General features: G+C 56.8%; 1 protein-coding gene across 1 annotated transcript in view; it reads left to right on the top strand.

The window, feature by feature from the left end:
• The window catches only part of DOT1L (DOT1 like histone lysine methyltransferase), a 60954-nt gene that overhangs the window by 13842 nt on the left and 26530 nt on the right, over positions 1-20582 (top strand). The window contains exons 5-10 of the mRNA XM_077760612.1: positions 1483-1526; positions 10280-10354; positions 13425-13488; positions 14730-14958; positions 16532-16626; positions 16972-17034. Of these exons, the coding sequence (XP_077616738.1) occupies positions 1483-1526; positions 10280-10354; positions 13425-13488; positions 14730-14958; positions 16532-16626; positions 16972-17034 (570 nt within the window). The remainder of the gene's footprint in view (positions 1-1482; positions 1527-10279; positions 10355-13424; positions 13489-14729; positions 14959-16531; positions 16627-16971; positions 17035-20582) is intronic.

Raw genomic sequence — 20582 nt, forward strand, 5'->3', positions numbered from 1 at the left:
GGGGGGGGGGAGGGGCTTGTTGCACTGGGCCTCGGCCGTCTGTCCCAGGGCTGTCTGTCCCCGCCGCCTCTGGGCGGCTCTCCTTGCTGCCGGTTCCCGTTATTCCTGGAAGACCTTGTGAGGTCGGGCTAGATCTGACCTCATGTGCCCAGCGGCCTGCCCCCAGTTGTCTTCTGACATTTACCATGAGGTGTCCGGGCCACTAGTTCCTGTTAGCGCCCCCGCCCTGAGTTTCTGGTCCAACAGGTGGCGCTCATGCTGCTGGTCGGGCTCCCCTTGGTGGGGACCACTGGCCTGTGTGGCGTCCCCCATGCTGGACTGCCCGTGACCCCTCTTGCCCCCTGCCATATGAAGACAATTAATATTAGTCGTTGGATCCTTCACCAACTGGAGGATATTACTAAGAACACTGAAAGGTTGGTTCTTTTACCTTAAAGGAAAATAAGGCTTAGCACAGAAGGCCACATCGTGTGTGGTTCCCTTCACGTGAAATGTCCAGAAACAGGTACATCCAGAGAGACAGGAAGTGGGTCCGTGATTGCCAGGAGATGGGCTGTGGCAGCTAGCAGGGATGGGGTAGCTGTTTGGGGCGACGAGAGTGTTCTGGAATTGTGCATTGGCCGCACAGCCCGGGAAGTCCTGAAGAAGGGCCAGTGGGCTGTGTACATGGGGCGCGTGAGCTCCATTCTGGGGGAGTGCCGTCCCCAGAGAGCCGTCACCGTAAGTGAGGTCAGGGCGCAAGGTCCTTGGGGTTGTTTTGATCCTCACTGAGGGCGGGACGGGAGGTGCCGCTCTAGGACCCCCCTGCCCCTGCCCCCAGCCCCGGTGTCTGTTGTGAAGCCTGACCTGGGAGGCACGGTCACTGCCGGAGAAACTGTTGGTGGCCCTGAGCCCGACTTCTCAGTGCCGTGCACGCCTCCTCTGCGCTACAGCCGTGCCGTGCTCGTATCAGAGAAGCATGGGCCCAGAGAGAGGCCGCTCGGCGTATCTGGTCCTACTTTCTGCAAGATGTGGGGTCAGTGGGCTGCCCAGAGCCCGGTGAGAGGCCTGGAGCGAGGCCTCGGCCTCCTCTGTGAGGAAGGAGCAGCAGTGAGCCCCCCGTGTGGCTGGCACTGCGGGGACCCGGCGTGATTAAGTGTGGGGTTAAGAGGTGTCTGCCCTGTGAGCTTTCCTCATGGTTGTGGTCCTGGTGCTTCCCCATTTTACAGATGGGGAAACAGAGTCCTGGAGAGGTTCAGTAATTCACAGCCAGGCCTGCAGCTTCCAGGCTGCAGAGGCACATGGGGGTGTGGGTGAGGAGTCAGCAGAGGCGGGGATGCAGGATGGGGAGGGAAGGGTCCCAAGGTCCCTCCCCAACTGCCTGCCAGGGAGGGAGAGCTGCAGGTCCAGCTCGGGCCATGAGCTGGGACCGGCTGGCAGGCCCTGCCTGGTCCCGTACCCTGCGCCACCAGAGGGTGTAAAACCTGTCCCTTTGTCTTTCAGGACAAACACCACGATGCTGCTCACGAAATCATCGAGACCATCCGGTGAGTCCCCCACTTTCCGAGGTGGGCGGGGCCTTGTGGGGTGGGCCCCCCATTCAGGCCACCCCACCTGTGCTCTCTGGGCTACGGTCTGGTCTGCAGGCTGACCCCGCTTTGCCCTGGGTGGCTACTCCTGGGAGCACCTCCAGAAGCCTTGAGAGGCGGGTGACCACTTGGTCGTCCGCGTGTGGCCCCCAACAGGCCTCGGTGCTCCTCTGACACTTGGCGCCTTACTGGGGAAGGGGAGGGAAACGCTGAGCCGGCAGGGCTCTCGGGGGCTCTCCCCTCCTCCCCACACCCCTCATTTCCCTCTCCTCTCCCTCGTGGATTTGGTGCTGACTCTGCTTCTCCAAGGCTGGTCTTCCCCTCAGTGCCCTGCACGGCCTTTTGCTGGCCTGTCCCGCGAGTGAGTAGAGAGAAGCCCCCCGGGGCCCGCCTGGGCCAGTGGCTGGCGGCCTTGACAGGACCCATCCGTGTCTGGCCGGCTTTCCCCCCGCGCTGGCCTGGGGTCCCGAGCGGTGTGCCGAGTGCCGTCGTGGCTGAACCGCCTCTTGTTCTACGCGTTCCATGGTCAGAAACCCCGCTCTTCTCTGAGCTCCTGCGGCACGGCCGTTGGTGTCTGTGCGGGCCGGCCGCCTCTCTCGCCGTGTTGTTCCTCAGAGTCCTGAGGCAGGTAGCCCCCGCCCGGGCCGCAGCCGTGAAGTCCACGTGCACCCGGCGCGGCCGTTGGCCGTGCTGGGCTGGGGAGAAAGCCAGGACGGGGGTCTGGCGTGGTCCTAGCCGCCCAGGCCCGTCTGGTTTGCTCCTGAGGCCAGGCCATGCCTCCTTGCAAGAGTGTTTGCAATTTTAGGTGAAATAATCTGTATAAATCTTGCAGGGCGGGCCTGGAACCAATCAGTAGTGGTAACTCGTTGGCTTAGTTTGATTTGCGTTATTTTTAAAGACGGCTGCTGGTTAGGAAGCGGGAGCGTCGTGGTTAACAGCCCGGCTCCGAGTCAGGACGCCTGGAAGGTGTTTCTTTTTTTTTTTTTTTTTTTTTATTTTTTAAGAAATGTTTTATTTATTTCTCAGAGAGAGCGCGTGAGCAGGGGAGGGTCAGAGAGAGAGGGAGATACAGAATCTGAAACAGGCTCCAGGCTCTGAGCTGTCAGCACAGAGCCCGACGCGGGGCTGGAACCCACGAACTGTGAGATCATGACCTGAGCCCAAGTCGGAAGCTTAACCGACTGAGCCCCCCAGGCGCCCCTGGAAGGTGTTTCTCGTCTGTCAAGCAGGGCACCGGCCCTCTGTCTGCAGCCCCAGCCGCCTCGCCCTCTCCCAGGGCCGCCCTGCAGGCCTGAGCCTCGCGTTCCTGGTCTCAGAACAGCTTCACCTTCTTCCTTCCTGTCCCCGCGGACTCGTTCTGCCCACTGGCAAGATGGTCGTTACCTCACGTCGTCCTTTCTCTCATTTTACTTTGTGCAGTGGCCAATTTCCGGCAGGTGCGGAGGTAAACAGAGGGTATGCTGAACCCAGGTACCCGTCACCCAGCCCGACAGTGACCAGCTCATCGCCGCTTCAGTGTCATCTGTACCTCCACCCACTTCAGTCTTTCCCATAGTTGTAGGGACACCTGGGGGGCTCAGTCGGTTGAGCATCGACTTCGGTTCCAGTCATGATCTTGCAGTTCGTGACTTCAAGCCCAGTGTCAGGCTTGCTGTTGTCAGCACAGCCCACTTCTGATCCTCTGTCCCCACCCCCCCACCCCTCCTCNAAAAAATTGAGACACAGTGGCCGTATGAGAACCCACAGAGGTTAAGGTGCACATTCTGACGGGCGTGGGCGTGCGTGTGCATGCGCAGGGCAGCCTCAGGACCAGGGCCCCTTGTGTCCTCTGACCTGTGCTCCCCTCCCCACTGCTGTCCCCAGGCAGCCCCTGAGCTGCGTTCTGCCTCTGTAGGTTACTTTGCGTGTTGTAGGATTTGACATATGTGGACTCGTTCCGTAGTGCTGTTTTTTCCTGACTCCTTTCAGCACATGATTTTGAGATTGTGTGTGTGTCAGTCGTTTTTCTTCGTTACCGAGGAGTGTTCCATCGTTGGATAGGCTCTAGTTTGTTCATCCATTCACCACGTGATGGTCACGTTTGGGTCATGTTCCACTCTGGTGATTATAAGAAAGCTATTGTGAACATCCACGTGGGGATTTTGTGTGGACATGTCTTTGTTTCTTTTGGGTAAATACCCAGGAGCGGGGTTACTGGGTTTTATGACAACTTACTTGAAGAGGAACTACCGAGGTGCCTTCCAAAAGGGGCTGGCCTGCTTTGCACCATGCTGCCAGCTAGGGGACCTCCGTGGGGCCTTCCGGGCACCAGCGCGTGGTGGTGATACGGTTTGGTTTTGCTGCTTTTGATTTGAGCTGTGTGGTGGTATCTCAGTGTGTGTGTGTGTGTGTGTGTGTGTGTGTGTGTGTATTTTAATGTTTATTTGTTTACAAAGAGTGAGCTCAGGCAGGGAAGGGGCAGAGAGAGAGGAAGAAAGAATCCCAAGCAGGCTCCACACTGTCAGCACGAGCCTGACTTGGGGCTTGAACCCATTAACTGTGAGATCATGACCTGAGCTGAAACCAAGAGTTGGAGGCTTAACCGACTGAGCCCTCAGGTTCCCTTTGTGGTTTTAAGTTGTATTTTCCTAATAACTGGTGACGTTCATCATCTTTTGCCTGTTTTTAAGAACTGATTTTTTTCTCACTATTGAATTAAAAAAAAATTTTTTTTAATGTTTATTTTCGAGAGACAGAGATGGAGTGTGAGTGGGGGAGGGGCAGAGGGAGAGAGGGAGACACAGAATCCAAGGCAGGCTCCAGGCTCTGAGCTGTCAGCACAGAGCCCGATATGAGGCTCGAACCCACAGCTGTGAGATCATGACCTGAGCCGAAGTCAGAGGCTTAATTGACTGAGCCACCCAGGTACCCCTCACTATTGAATTTTGAGTATTCTTTTTTTTTTTTAATTTTTAACACTTATTTATTTTTGAGACAGAGACAGAGTGTGAGGGGTGAGGGTCAGAGAGAGAGGGAGACACAGAATCCTCTGTGCTGTCAGCACAGAGCCTGATGCTGGGCTCGAACTCATAAGCCATGAGATCATGACCTGAGCCGAAGTCAGACACTTAACTGACTGAGCCACCCAGGCTCCCCAAATTTTGAGCATTCTTCATGTATTCTTGTTACCAGTCTAGTGTCAGGTTTGTATTTTGCAAATGTTTTCTTCCTGCCTGTGGCTTATCTCTTCATGTTCCTCACAGTGTCTTTTGAAGAACAGGTAGCTTATAGCTTAATTTTTAATAGAAGTTCAACTTGTTCACATTTTTCTTTTATAATTTGTGTTTTTTGGCTCTTTAGAAATATTTGCCAGGGCACCTGGGTGGCTCAGTCAGTCTCCCTCTCTCCCTGTTCACACTGTCTCTCTCTCAGAAATAAAAAAACATTTAAAAATTAAAAGAAATATTTGCCTAAATATTGCCTGAATATTTGCCCTTGAGCTCACAAGGGCTTTTTCGTATGGTTTCTAGAAGTTTTATGGTTTAAGTTTTCTTTTGAAAATTTTTCATCCGTTTTTACATATGGTTCAGGGTATGATGAGTTGAAAGTGTATTATTTTGCATGTGGGTGTCCACTGGTTCCAGCACCATTTGTTAATGACACTGTCCTTTCTCAGTGGAATATCCATGTCTCCTTTGCAAAAGTCAGTTGACAGTGTAGGAGTTGGTTTATTTCTAGACTTGGTTCTGTTTCACTGACCCACAGCTGTATCCTTTGGTGAAAGAAAACCTTGGTTACTTTAGCTGTATAGTAAGTGTTGGAAGTGGGTAGAGTAATCTCTTTGTCTTTTAAAATATTTATTTGGTTATTCAACTTCCTTTGTATTTTTTTTAATGTTTATTTTTGAGAGAGAGAGAGAATGCAAGTAGGGGAGGGGCAGAGAGAGAGGGAGACACAGAATTGGAAGCAGGCTCCAGTCTCTGAGCTGTCAGCACAGAGCCCGACTGGGGGCTTGAACCCACAAACCGTGAGATCGGGACCTGCGCCAAAGTCAAGAGTTGGACGCTTAACCAACTGAGCCACCCAGGTGCCCCACATTTCCATATAAATGTTAGAATCAGCTTTTTGGTTTTTGCATAATTTTGTTAGGAATAGCATTGAATTGATAGGTCATTTGAAAAAGATTTGCCATTGTGTCTTCCAATATTGGGTATTTCAGTCCATGAATATGGTATATCTTTCTACTTACTTAGGTCTTTCTCTGTTTCTCTCAGCACTGCTCTGTTATTTTAGTGTGGGGTCCAGGATACTTTTTGTTAGATTTGTTTCCAGGCAGTTAAGCTTTGGGCACCACTGTACATGGGATTCTGTGTTAAATTTTATTTTTCAGTTACCTGCTGTTCATAAGAAAAAACACAATTGATTTTCATACATTAACCATGATCTTTTGCTAAATTTATTGATTCTGGTATTTGATTTGTAGATATATTAGGATTTGCTGTAGAAATAACTATCATCTGTGAGTAGGGGCAGTTTTATTTTTTTCTTTCAGTCTTCATGATTTAATTTCTTTTCCTTGGTCTTACTGAGGTGACTAGGTCCTTCACCCTTTCTTCATGGAGATGACCTAAGCTGTAGATTTTTCATAGATGCCATGTATGAATTTGAGGAAATTCCCTACTATTCCTGATGTTGTTTTTACTAGGTGTGCCCACAGCATTGTAGTTATGTTAAAGGAAACAGTCTGTCACTTTTACGAGGAATGCTGATGTACTTAGGAATGAAACATTGGAACGTTGGTGGCTTGCTAGTGAATATTGTGGAACAGGTGTGGAAAATGGTTTTGACAAGGGTTCATTCTTGGTAAGAGCTCTCAGTGCCACAGGCACATGCCCTCTAATTTTTTTTTTTTTTTTTTTTATTTCTAGGAGAGAGAGAGAGAGCATGAGCAGGGGAGGGTCAGAGAGAGAGGGAGTTACAGACCGAAACAGGCTCCAGGCTCTGAGCTGGCTGTCAGCACAGAGCCCGATGCGGGGCTCGAACCCACGAACCGCGAGATCATGAGCTAAGCGAAAGTCGGACGCTTAACCGACTAAGCCACCCAGGCGCCCCGACATGCCCTCTAATTTTGACTTCCTGTGGTGTGACGTTAAGCTTGACGACCTGGTTGAGGTGGTGTGCACCAGTCTTCTGATGTGTAGTTCCCGCTTTTTAATTAATAAGTACTTTGGGGGAGGGCCTTGGAAACTATGCAGAGACCCTGGTTCTCCGTGACTTTTGCCCGCTGATTTTAGCGCTTACAGGTGGCTCTCAGCTGCCCCCACTGCTTAGCGGTGAGGTCCGATGGTGACAGTTCCTCCTTCTCTCCACAGCTATTAATTGGAACACCTCTGTTTTCGTGTTTCATCCCATGAGCTACGATGCACCAAGGCTGTTCCTAGTCTTGTTTTTCAGACTGTTCCCGTGCTGGCCGTCGCGGGCTCTCTCCGCTTGTTCCGTGTCCCTTTGGCGCCTCCTGCCTTCCTGAGCACGTCCTTGCCCCCTGGGACCACAGGTGCTCCAGGGTCGCCTTGAATCTCCCATGTTCCAAACCTTCGAGTCAGCAGCGTCTCTGGGAGCTCTGGTTTCTTTCATTGGAGAGACAGAGACAGGGAGACACAGAATCCAAAGCGGGTTCCTGGCTCTGAGGTGTCAGCACGGAGCCCGACGAGGGGCTTAAGGGCTTAAGCCCTCGAACTGTGAGATCATGACCTGAGCCGGAGTCGGATGCCTAACGGACTGGACGGAGCCCCCAGGCGCCGCAGTGCTGTTTCTTGAGATTGAGTTGTCTTATCCTTGCTGAGTTGTGAGAATTCTTGACATACTCTGGCTGTGAGTGCCTCATGAGATACTTTGTTACACATAGTGCAGCTGCTTGTGGTTTTAATGGCATCTTGACTAGAGGAAGTCTTTAGTGTGTCAATATTTTTTTACGTTTATTTATTTTGAGAGAGAGAGAGAACATGCAAGCAAGGTGGGGGCAGAGAGAGAAAGGGAGGGAGAGAGGATCCGAGGCAGGCTCCAGGCTGTCAGCACAGAGCTTGACATGGGGCTCGAACCCACGAATCGGGAGGTCGTGACCTGAGCCAAAGTCCAGGGTTGCACGCTTCACTGACCGAGCCGCCCAGGTGCCCCGTATGTCAGTTTTACAGTCAGGTTGTCTGCTTCTCCGAGAGCCTGCTGGGCTTGCGCTAGGAACGACTTTGAGTCGGCAGTTCAGTTCTGGGGGAAGGGCCATTTTAACAACGTTGAGTTTTCTATGAGCAGAGTTTCCCTTTTTTTTGTCTTTACTTTTTGCTCAGCAGTGTTTTATAGTTTTCAGTGTAGAGGTCTCACAGATCTTTTGTTAGAATTATTCCTAGGTCAGCGCCTGGGCGGCTCAGTCAGGTGAGTGGCCAACTCTTGATTTCGGCTCAGGTCATGGTTGTGAGTTCCAGCCCCACGTCAGGGTCTGTGCTGGCAGCTTGGAGCCTGCTTGAGATTTTCCCTCCCCCTGTCTCTCTACCCCTCCTGACCCGTGCTCGCTCGCTCTCTGCCCCTCCCCTGCTCATGAGTTCACCTTCTTTCTCTCAAAATGAATAAGTAAAAGTTAGGAAACAATTATTCCCAGGTATTTATTTAGGTTTTACCGTGATTTTAAATGGCATTTAAAAATTGGTTTCAAAATCCTTTGTTGGTGGTATATACGCAAATATAGTTCATTTTTCTCTTCCATTTCTTGTGACCTTGGTCAATCCACCTGAGTTCTAGAAGCTCCTGTGTAAATTCCTTAGGCTAGCCTGTCTTAAATTGTGTGCCTGTGAATAGAGACACTTTGTTGTTGCTTTTCTAGTTTTTGTACTGTTCATTTACCTCGCCTGCTGCGGTGCCGGCCAGGGTCTGTGTGTGGGGTATTGAAGGGAAGTGCCCTTCGCCTGTGCCTGCCCTGCCGCCGTTCTCTGTCTCGCATCACGGGTCTGGCGGCCACTGCAGGGTGCACACCTTCCCGTGCCCTCGGGTCTCCTGACATAAACCAGGTGTGCTGCCGAACAGACTTCACGTAAAGAGGTGCTCCTTGGGTCTGAGAGAGCACGGGTAAGCTGATGCTCGGCGGTGGGACTCTGAGCTTGAAGGGGTCTTGTGGGGAGGGGCCCCGGAGGTCTGGGGTGGGAGTGCCGCTGTGTGTGTGTGTGTGTGTGTGTGTGTGTGTGTGTGTGTGTGTTGGGGTCCGGGGGGCAGCACCATGAAGGAAACTGCTGATCGGACTCAGTGGCTGCTGCTTGTTCAGGTGAGGGAGTCTGGCTCGATGACACAGGGACACAGTGGACAGGACAGAGTGGCCCTCCCTCCTCCAGGAGACCCCTGTCCCTGCGGAGCAGAGCTGGCAAGGAGCCCCCAGCTTGCCGGCAGTCCTCACCGCACACCTCGTCTCTCCTTTTGCTTCCCCAGGGTTTTATGTGCGTGAGGATTGAGTTTTGTCTCGAGTGTTTTCCACATCTGTTGAGATGATCGTAATATTCTTTTTTGGGGGTGGGGTGGGATGGAGGAAGGGAGGGTGGGGGAGAGATAGGGAGAGAGAATATCCCAAGCAGGCTCCATGCTTAGCGTGGAGCCTGATTCGGGGCTGGAGCCCACGACCCTGAGATCATGACCTGAGCTGAAATCAGGAGTCGGGTGCTCAGCTGACAGGCCCCCAGGCGCCCCATCCTGTTAACGATTCCTGCGGTGAAGCCCCTGACTGAGCTGACTTGCTGACTTGTTGGCCGATACTTGTAGTGGAGTTTTGCATCTGTGTTCATGAGGGAAGTGGGCCTGTAGGTTTCCTTTTTACACGGAGTTTGCTTTATGAGACTTTGTCTCCCTCTGCTTTTGGTACCGGGGTGATGCCAGCCTCGTTAGTGTTACTTGTTCTTAAACATGTCAGGTCTTGGCTAGTTTTGTGTTTCAAGGAATTTGCTCATTTCATCTAAATTGTGAAATCACAATGTCCCGTATTTTCTAAGATCGACAGCAGGGACTCCTCCCGTGACTTTTGTCAAGATTGCATCAGGATTTGACAACAGACATACCTTAGGATTCGTTGGTGTTTAATCCGGAGGCTCCCCTCTGTCTCTTTGTTTCCTGCACCCTGTTTGCTGGAGAAGCCCCCTTGTCTTGGGATCAGTTAATTTGTGAAATAGTAGTTGCCTTTAGGGGCCTCTGGGTGGCTTAGTCTGACCCTTGATTTCTGCTCAGGTCATGATCTCACGGTTCACAAGTTCAAGCCCTGCCTCTGGCTCTGCACTAACAGCGCAGAGCCTGCTTGGGATTCTCTCTCTCCCCCTCTCTCTCTGTCCCTGCCCCTACCCCGCTCATTCTCTCTCAAAATAAATAAACTTAAAAAAAATAGTTGCCTTTAATCCCCAGTCCACTGGCTGCTTTTCAAGCTCTCTGACTTGAGCAGGTAGACTTCCAGGCTCTGTCATGTGCAGGCCCATTTAGGCCCCGGTAGGCGACATTGACTGAACCCATGTATGCCATGTAGGCCACAAGTTCGTACTAAACGTTACACGATATGTTGAAGTATTGCCTCCCTTGTGCATTTTGAGTTGGGTAATGAGGATTTGTTTTTGTTTTCACGTTAAGTATTGGGGAGTAAACCGCGGTTAAGACTGTTGAGAGTAGAAATAGAGCATCAGTGACCGTTTCCTCCACTGTTTCTGCACTTGTTTCAGGTGGGTCTGTGAAGAGATCCCAGACCTCAAGCTTGCTATGGAGAACTACGTTTTAATCGACTATGATACCAAAAGGTGANCCAGCTCAGCTCACAGCCTGCGACCCGCTCTTTTCCCATCAGACTTCCCGTGAGGGCTGCCTGGCGCTGCCGTGCGGTTATGTTGGTAGGAAACGTTGATCAGGTGTCGTCGGCAGGGCCGTCCGCGTGAGGATGAGGACGCGGACGTGGACGTGGACGTGGTTGGGAAGGAGCTGCGCCCGCTGTGTGCGGAGTGGCCCCAATTGGCAGGTGCTGCTTTCTGTGCCCGCCACCGTGCCCACCACCACACCCGCCTGGGAGCCGCGCACTGGCCTCCCCGGCCTTGGGCGCCGGCCGGCTCCAGGCAGGGCCTCTAGGGTTTGCCCACTGGCAGCTTCTAGCAGCTTCTAGCAGCTCCCCGCAGGCACTTCCGGAGGCACATCCGGACAGGAGAGTCCTGTGGGTGGGGAAGGGCGAGGCTGGCTCTGGAATGCCTGCCTCCTCTTCTTCCGCCCTCCTGCTATTTTAGCTCTGGGCAGGCCTGAAACCGGCCCTCAGTCAGCCCAGAGGACTGTGTCATCATGGGGACCATCGCTCCACCTGGAGGAGCCCCGAAGCCCCTCACGGGGCCTGGCACCCAGCTGTCCTTGACCTGGCCTCACTCTTGCGTTTGAGGGGCTTCCAGCCTGAGCCAGCCCTGACCCCATACCCCGTTCCCTGGTCTGCACGCATTTGAGAAGGAAGGAAGGGGGCCGGGCTACCCCCGCCCTGGTCCCGAGCGCACAGGCCCTGGGCTCTGGAGCTGTGTGCCTCTGGCAGCAGGGGCCCAGCCAAGGCCTGGCGCACGCCCCTTCTGAGCCCAGGGCAGGGGTGCGGGTGGGCGCTGACCCTTGCACAGAAGTCATTTGGCTAGTGAAGCACGCCGTTAAAAACGAGCCGATTGCTCTGTGCCCGGCCTGAGTTTTGAAGGGTGGTTTTCCTACAAGATGTTTTCCCTTCCATGTTCAGGGGGCTGAGGAAAGACTAGGAGTGGATGCTGGGGGGCCAGTCTGGGGAATCCGGCCGAGGGACCCACGGGACGGCGGGGTCAGGGGCTTGGTGGGAGGCCCTCGTTGTCCCGTCAAGCACGGTGACGGCAGGGCCACCGTTTGCTCGTTCCCCCCACCCACTCCCCCCCAAAACCCCGGGACAGGCCTCCTCCAGGGTAGTTGGAGGCTTGTGCGGATCACAGCTGCGAGTGTGAGGGAAATACATGGGAATAAAACTACAAAGTGGTGCAGTTGTGCTTTTCCGAGGGCTGCGTGAGGAAGCGGGGGCTAGAGGTCTTGGATCTTTCAGTTTGCAGATTGGGGTGAAGGAGGTCACTCATGCTGGGCGCTGAGGGCGCTGCCCTGCTGTGGCCCTGGCTTGCCAGGCCCCGGTTCCTTGTGACCCTGGCTGCCTGGCGCTTAGCCGGGGAGATGGCTGACCCCCCTGCACCGCCTGTGTCTGTCCTGTGCAGGTGGCTCGTACCCGGGAAGTGTGGCAGAGCCCACTTCTCCTGTTGGGTTCCCGACCGCGTGGCAGTGGCCCTGCAGTTGTCACTGTCCTTTGTGAGGGTCTTTCGAGCCTTGGTAGTGTCTTCTGTTCTCTCTTGCTCTGAGCATCCCTCTCTTTTCCAGGGGTCTGCCCTGCTGGTGACCTTGAACTTGCCCTGGGGGAGCCCCTGAGTTGAATCCCTTTACTTCTGTTGTAAAGGGAAGGTGCAGGAGCTCTTGGGGTAAATCTAGGGCTGTGGGTGAGGGGAGGGCTGGCGGTGAGGATGCAGGGGGCTGTGGGGCAGGCGGCTTGGGGCGCACATGGCACGGTCATTGCTTCCCGTGGCCCAGGTGTGGAGGGGCCTCTCCCGGGCTCCTGGTGTCCCGCTCCGGGGGAAGCTGCCTTGCTGCTGTGTGAATTTGTGGGTGTTGTAGGAAGAGCCTGCCCCCTCCCCCGCCCTGCTGACTCCCCTCGAGTTTGCGCAGACCCTTGGAGCACATCCCCTCTGCGCTGCTGACACCAGGCGGGTCTCATTCTCTGTGGGGCCTACCGGGCCCTGTCACAGGCTGAGCGGCGTCCCTGGCCCTACCTTATCGATGCCAGAAGTGCCCCAGAGTGTCCGCAGAAGTCAGGCAGTGTCCCCTGGAGGCAGAGTCAGCCTTGGGTGGGGGGTGGGGGAGGCTCCTGGGTACAGGATTTCATTGAATGTCATACTTGAAATAAAAATTGTGAGGTTTAGGAGAATCTAGTCTCACTGAAAAACTCCCAGCCAGGCTGTCCTTAGGCATCTAACACGTGCTACCTACATCTTTGGAAGTGTGGAAACTTTTTTTTTAATGTTTTATTTATTTCTGAGAGAGAGAGAGAGAGAGAGAGAGAGAGAGAGAGAGACACACACAGAGACAGCGTGAGCAGGGGAGGGTCAGAAAGAGAGGGAGACACAGAATCTGAAACAGGCTCCAGGCTCTGAGCTGTCAGCACAGAGCCTGACATGGGGCTCAAACCCACGAACCGTGAGAGCATGACCTGAGCCGAAGTTGGACACTTAACCAACTGAGCCACCCAGGCGCCCCAGAAAGTGTGGAAACTTTCTGCAGAGGCAGGTGTGGGGCGGTGCCCAGGAGAGCCTGGGGGCCCTTGCTGCCACTAGGTGGTTCCCAGACCCATCAGATTAGGGCTGAGATGGAGGCTGTCTCCAGCCAGGGAAGGAAGACCCTGTGAGGCCCGTGCACACGCTGTGGGAGCAGATGGGACTTCCGTCCAGCCCGCCCCTGGGGAAGGAGGGCCAGCCTAGGTCCCGCCCACTCCACTCCTCTTCTCTCCTAACACCTGCTGGGTATGCCGTTGACCTTGGATTTGACCTGTGAGCCATGGCCTCTGCAGGCCGCCCTGAGCACATGACACATAGCCAAAGACTGCCTTGGCCCCAGAGTCTTGGCTCGGCCTTATTCCCCATGTGTGGTTCTGGGTGTCCCATGACCTCTACTTTTTCACCAGGGGAGAGCTGGCTCTGCCTGTCTGTGGGCCGTCCCTCCTGAGAGGCTGGCCAGGCCCCCCTGGCTCGTTCTGAGCTCTGCGGTGACTGGCGCCTTTCCCTTGCCTTTCAGCTTCGAAAGCATGCAGAGGCTCTGTGACAAGTACAACCGCGCCATCGACAGCATCCACCAGCTGGTAGGCGGCCCCTGCCCTCCACTTAGCCCGATCCGTGCCTGGGCCCGTGCGGGGTGCACAAGCCCGCCGCCTTTCACACATCCTGGGGGTGTTAACAATGGGCAGCCTAGACCCCTGCAGGCCTCCTGGAGCGTGGGGTTCCTTGAGGGACCCCCGCAGGGGCTCAAGTGTGTGGCGTGGGGCTGGGGAGCTGCCGTTGGGAGTGGGGTGCATCCTCAGGTCCTCGTGCCCTGCGTGCCATGCGGTCATCCCCGGGCTTGCAAGCGCATGTGTACCTTCCCACCGGTGCCCCATCCCCGTGGTTGATGCCAGGCGGGCACGCTTAGAGGCCTCCTGGGGCTGTGCCTGCCCCTCAGCCAGCACTGTTGTGAGCATTTCCCCATCCTTCTGGGACATTCTGATTGTGGAGAGGCCTGGGGCTCTGCCCTCACCTCCCTGAGCCACCTTGCTGGGGCCTGGGGAGGCCTTGCCTTGCAAGGAGCAGGGACAGTGGGGCCGGGCCAGGCCGCTTAAGCAGTTCCAAAGAGCACATCACTCCCGTTGCCGAGGGGCTGTTCTGCTGTCCACACGGTGTGGGCTCTTGGTGTGTGTGGGGCTCTCTGGCAGGTGCCTTGCTCCTGGGGAGGCTGTGGCGGGCTGACGGGCCTGCGGCACCGGGGCCTGGAACAGGGCAGTCGTCCCCGTTAGTAATGGTGACAGGGGCTGGGGTGCTGAGTCAGGCAAGCGTGGTCAGGCATCGGGCCTCCTGTGCAAGGGACTGGGGCTCATAGAGGTTTTTTTGGGGTCAGCTGTGTGCCCCTCCCACCCCCCGCTGGGAAGACCCTCGGGGATGGTCAGTGCCCCAGTCATGGCTGCAGGGTGGCTGCTGCGCATGGGAAGGGGGTGGACTGTGAGCGGTCAGAGGACCAACTCCCCCTTCGGCCCAGCACGAGCTAAACGGGGTGCAGGTCCAGTTCTGATCCCTGAGGCAGAGGTTGAGGCCGGGGGGCCCTAACAGGGGCCCACAAAACGCCAGCTCTATTCATGGCTCTCGGCCCATTTCTTTGCCCAGATGGGCTCTCAGGTAAGGGCGCAGTTCTGAGGCCAGGGCTGCAGAGCCGACACAGCCGACGACCTAGGTCCTCTAGTGAGGGGTGCACACGGGACGTCCCACGCGCACGGGCGCCCTCAGCCGGCTCGGGCAGAGTACACGGTGCTGGGTAGAGGGTCACTCGCGTGATGTGCTTCCTTTGCCAACCTAGTGGAAGGGGACCACTCAGCCCATGAAACTGAACACCCGGCCGTCCAACGGGCTCCTGCGGCACATCCTGCAGCAGGTGTACAACCATTCGGTGACGGACCCTGAGAAGCTCAACAACTACGAGCCCTTCTCCCCGGAGGTTTACGGGGAGACCTCCTTTGACTTGGTCGCGCAGATGATTGACGAGATCAAGATGACGGAGGACGACCTATTTGTGGACTTGGGCAGCGGTGAGTGCGGTCAGTCCTGTGAGAAGCACGCCCGCCTCCCTGGCCCCCAGAGGTCCAGCGGGTGGCTCGGTTGCTGCCCCTGCTGCCAACAGCCCCTCATGGCAACCCCCTCCCACCCCCAGCAGCCAGCCTGTGCCCCCTCGTGCTCCCAGGGGTCCCTCCCGGAGCTGCGGGACTCGCTCTTGTGCCTGGCGCGTGCTCCCCCTTCTAGGTTCAGAGGTGACCCAGTGACCACTGAAGGCCCGCCCTTGCCCCCGCCCCCCACATAAGGGCAGTGGTGGAGTGGGGGCTCCTTTGGGCGGGGCCTAGCAGGTGTCTGTGTGATTGCCTGACTCTCGGAGGACACACCGAGACGCCAGGGCTGCTGGCATGGTGTCCAGCAGCCCTCGGCGGCTCTGCCACCCGGACGGACCCTGTTTTGAGGTGACAGCCTTGTGCTGCAGACTCGAAAGGCCCGTCCCAAACTGGCCTCGGTGCCTGGAAAAGGGTCCAAGGCGTGGATGAGGACAGCTTTTCGACGTCATTAGTTTGAGACTTTTCAAGCATACGATCCAATTGTGTTGTGATAAGGACGCACGTACTTCAAAAGTCAGTTAACTCACCTCCGTGCGCTGAGAGGTCTGGGAGTTTAGAAAAGCGCTCGCCCCGCCCCTCACGCCTACCTTCCCTCTGTCCCTGACCCTGACCCTCCCGTCCTCTCGCCGTGGGCCCTGGTGTTTACCTTTGTCTCTAAGTAGCATGCAGTTTTTCTTCTTGTTTTTTTTTTTTTGAAGATTTTTTTATTTTTTAATCTCTATGCCCAACATGGGGCTCGAACTCATGACCCAGAAATCAAGAGTTGTATGCCCCACTGACTGAGCCAGCCAGATGCCCAGTCTGCTTGTTTTTATTTGAATATATTCTGTTTAAAATGGAAACTCAAGGGCTCCCAACACGTTATTTGAAATGCAAAACTGCCCCACAGAGGAGGAGAGGTTGTTGAAGAAGCTTTCTGGTGCCGTAGCGCCTGCACGCGGCCTCCGGTGCTCTGGATGATGGGGCCTGTGGTGTGTGCAGCCCCCTGGCTGGGACACACGGCCTGGAGACCCTGTCGCTGGTGTGCGGGGCCTGCTCCCTGAGGTCCCGCATTGGAGCCCAGCCGCTGCCCTGCGCAGGTGCCCTCCACGATTGCTGGTGTGGCCAGCGGTGCCGATCTGCGGTGCTGATGGGGGTGGGTTAGGGTGGTGGGAGCCTTGGGGAGTGCTCCCTTGTCTCGTGGAGCAGTGTCCACACCTGGGTCTCGTGGACCGAGGACAGAGTCCTGAACGCGGGAGCTGTGGGGCGTTGGCTGCGTGAGGCAGTGGTCTGGGTCCCTGCCATGTCTCAGTGACCTGCGAGAGCCTGTGGCCTCTGCCTGTTGACCCCCCACGGCCAGCACCATGGATAGGGCGCGCCTCTGTCCCAGGGGTTGATGGCATCTCCCTCTCCCCCTCCCCCTCCCCTTCCCCTTCTTCCTCTCTCTCTCTCCTTCCATCACCCTCCTTCTCTCCCCCTCTCCCTCCCTCTCCCTCCCCCACCCTCTCTCTCTCTGAAGGAGTGGGCCAGGTCGTCCTGCAGGTCGCCGCGGCCACCAATTGCAAACATCACTATGGAGTGGAGAAAGCCGACATCCCAGCCAAGTACGCGGAGGTGAGCGGCCCTGGAGTGGGACTCGGGGTCCAGCCCTTGTTAGCTGTGACCTGTGGGGCAGGAGAGGGAAGGACAGAGTGGGCTGGGTCTCTGGGTATCTGGGCCCCACCCTGGATGCTTCCCCAGAGAGGCCTCTGCCTGGGGAGGGGCCAGCGGGGTGGGGGCAGTACCTGCGCCCTCAAAACCCCTTTAGAGCGGGTGGCCGGGACACGGGGACTCTGCAGGCCCCGGTCTGTCCTGGGGTTGTGTTGCGGGCTGGCCCACAAGCAGCCCCAGCTTGCGCCACGGGGCTGGGTAGGCAGGGGCTGCGGGGAGCCGCTGATGGCTGTGGCCGTTCCCTTGCAGACCATGGACCGAGAGTTCAGGAAGTGGATGAAATGGTACGGAAAAAAGCATGCAGAATACACAGTGAGTGCCCATCGCTCCACGCCCCGCGGCCAACGGCCCAGCTCTGCCTCTGCGCCTCATCCCCCTCCCCTGACCCGCCGTTCCTCTTCTCTCCTGGGGATGCCCTGCGTGGGACGTGGGGCATCACGGGAGCACCTCCGCCCTTTCTGGTCTCTTCTCCTCTTCCCGGGCCACCAGGGGCTGCGGCTCCTGTGCGCGCTGAGCAGGGGCAGCTCTCCTCTCCCTGTTGTCAGCTGGACAGCGTCACGCATGTGTCCAGGCACCTGGCGGCGTCCCATGGAGCCCTCCTCGCCGTTTCACACATGTCTGAACGCTGGCGGTGTGGTGTGGGCGGAGCGGCCTCTTCCCATGTCCACTGGCCGGCCCTGTGGCCCCTCCTTGCCTCTGTGGCAGTACGTGGCCCCGCCCGTGAGTCCCTCCTGGTGAGGCCAGTGCAGGGCGGGTGCACCCCTGGCTTTCCTGGCTGCCGCCCCTCGGCCTGCATTGTGTGGCCTTGCCTCTCCATGCCCAGGTCCCTTGGCCAGGTTGGAGGCCCCAGCCTCTGTCCGCTCCTGCCCAGCGTATCTGCGTTGCGTCTCAGAACATGTGTCTGGAAAAGAAAAGAAAAGAAAAAAAAAAAAAGAACATGTGTCTGGGCCCACGACCTGTCCCGTGCACTCTGTGGCTGCAGATGCGGTGCTGCTGCGGGGCTGTCGCACGGGATGTGTGTGTCTAAACAGTGTCTTCAAACCCCTCTCTCGTCTCTGATCATTGCCTGCAGGAAGCTAGAGGCTGAGGCCCGGATCACTGAGGTTCCACATGGTTCTGCGGTGGGCCCTGTGGCTCTTCCCTTCTGGAGATTTCTTACAAGTGTTCCCTTGTTCCCCTCTCCGCAGTCGCCAGCCCCGAGCGTGCCATCATGGGGTGTGAACCTTGAGCTGGACCTGACTTTCCTGCTCGCGTTAGGAAACCGGGCTGGGTCACGTGAGGACAGGCTGGGGTCTGTGGGGTGCGGGGTACATGTGGGAGGGAGGCTACTGCCTCCTCAGGATAGCCTGACAGCTGCTGCTTCCGTGGGTCGCGCCTCTGCTCCAGCGCATGGAAGCCGCTGCCGAACCCAGGGTCACCCACGCTTGCTCGTCAGTACCTCCTGGGACCCTCGTGTTCTGTGTTTGACGTGTAGAGCTGTGAGCCTGTGAGGTGGGCGCCCGGACTCTTTCCCTGGTCTCGTTGTTGCAGGCCGCCCTCACCCTGAGGCTCTGCCCGAGCAGCTCTGAGGCTCGTCAGCTGAGTATTTCTGAGCCGTCTGTCTTGTCCCACTGTCCGTCTCCCTCACCAGCCCACGCTGTCTGCGCCCCACGGCTCTGTGGCGAGTCTTGGCTCGGGCAGCGTCCACCCGTCCTCTGCCTTGGTTCTTGTCCGTGCCTGTCCCGGTGAACTTGAGAGTACGTCCGCAGGTGTCCGTCACAGCACACAGGGCGCAGGGGATCGGTGGCATCTGCAGGTCGGGGCGGGAAGAACCGGCGTCTCGACGGCCCTGAGCCTTCCTGCCCCACACGGGGCCTCTGTCCGCCTGTCGAGTTACCCGTTGACTCTGTACCAGGGTTTGTACCGAGCCTCGTGTGGGTCTCGTGCACGTCCCGTTACGGTTGCGCCTGAATCTGTCTGTCTGTCCTGGCGCCTGTGTAAAGGTCTCGTCCTTGTAACCCCCAGTTCCACCGGCTCGTTGCCGGTTGATGGGAAAGCAGGTGACTTGTGTGTGTGGTGCTCACAGACGGTAATACCTTTACTCCATGACTGTGGCCACATGGCTCCTTAGTTCCGGGTTCGCTTGTTGGTTTGTTTTCTGGATTCTTTCCATCCTGTTGTCTGTGAACAAAGGCAATTTTACGCCTTCCTCCTCAGTCTGCGTTCTTTGCGTTTCTCGCCTTGCTGTGCGCGCCAGCAGGGTGGCGGATGGTGCAGGGCGCTGTCGCGCAGAGAGGGGCCCCTGGCCTGGCCCCGATGGTGCCGGGAAGCTGCGGGCTCCTCACCGCACGAACCGAGTGCATCGGCAGGAGCTCCGTGGGTGCCCGTTACCGAGTTGACGCAGTTCTCTCTGCCTTGTTTTGCTGAGAATCTTCACCACGGGTGGGTGTCCGGGTTTGTTAGATGCCCTTCGTGCGTGTCGGCGTGAGCCTGGGATCTTTCTTTGGCCCGTTGAGGTGGTGAGCTTGGACGCTGAGCTAGCCCTCCCGCCAGGTGGGTCCTTTCCACACGCTGTCGGACTTCCGGGGCACTCCGGTGTCGTTGAGGGTGTGCGTGCCCGTGTTCTTGAGAGAGAGCGCCCCGTTTTCCTTCCCAGGGAGCGTCCTCCTTTCTGGTGTCAGGGTGAGGCCGGCCTCATAGCCAGGAGGCACCCCCTCTGCTTCCTGTGGGCCTGGACCGCCCGTCCTGTCTCCTGTTAGGATTTCTTGTAGAATTCTCCACGCTCCATGAAAGGCGAGCGGTCCGGCCTTTCTCCGGTGGCCCCGCATCTGAGGCTCCCTGGTGTCTCCTGTCTGGGCCAAGTGCGCGGCGAGTCCAGTTGGTTTGTTTCCAGGAAACTTCTTCCCACGCACCCCCCTGTGTCTGCTGTCATGCTGGCTGTGTTCCCAAATGGCTTACTGTTTTCTTAAGACTTCGTGACTTTCTGAAATACAGGTTATCAAATTTTGTTTTATTTTTATTTTTTAAAATTTTAGCTTAGAGTACAAACAGGGGAGAGGTGAGAAGGGCAGAGGGAGAGAGCATCTTAAGCAGGCTCCAAGCTCAGTGCGGAGCCTGACATGGGATTTGATGCCACAACCCTGGGATCATGAGCCAAAACCCGAGAGTCAGATGCTCATTCGACTGAGCTACCAGGTGCCTCAGGTTTTCGGGTTTTTAAGCACTTCCTACTGAACGGCGGCGGCCCACCGTGTGAAAGGTCTGAGCTCTGCCAGAGACAGCTCGTGTGATCCGTGCACAGCCTCCAGCCTCCATTTGGAGCCTGGGTTTAGCGTCTGGTGTGTTTCTGACGGCTGGAGCGAAAGGCAGGGGGGAGGCTGGGGCGCTGTGCACCCCACGCGGGCCTCTGCTCCTCCTGCCCCGTCCAGAGTTGGCGGTGTGACAGAGGCACGCGCGGGGGGCTCTCGTTGCACTGTGCTCGTCAGCCCTGCTGGGGCCCCAGGACTTGGCTGGAAGGACACTTGGGCACGGCCTTGGCAGTGGGGGTGTGGCGAGCAGCTGGCCGGGCCCCTGGCGTTCTGTTGCCGGCTCCGGCAGGGCGTGGTGAAGCTGTGCTGACCGTGGGCGCCCAGATCCGGCGGGAACTTGTGTCCTGGACCTGGTGAGGCCGGCCCGCCAGCTTGCTGTGGCTTTGACCAGGCGTCCTGCTTGGTGGACGGAGCCCTGCTTCTGTTACTTAAGGACTGGAGAGGAAACAAAGCCAACAGAGTCTAAAAATAGCCTAGCATGCTTCTCCAGGCCCGAGCCTGCTTCTCCAGGCCATGGATCCCTGTGCGGCCACTGCAGAGGCGCTGCCCAGCCAGGGTTCACCCTGCCAGCCC

Source organism: Crocuta crocuta, unplaced genomic scaffold (assembly GCF_008692635.1).
Source record: "Crocuta crocuta isolate KB4526 unplaced genomic scaffold, BGI_CrCroc_1.0 scaffold443, whole genome shotgun sequence".
Classification (NCBI taxonomy): Eukaryota; Metazoa; Chordata; class Mammalia; order Carnivora; family Hyaenidae; genus Crocuta; species Crocuta crocuta.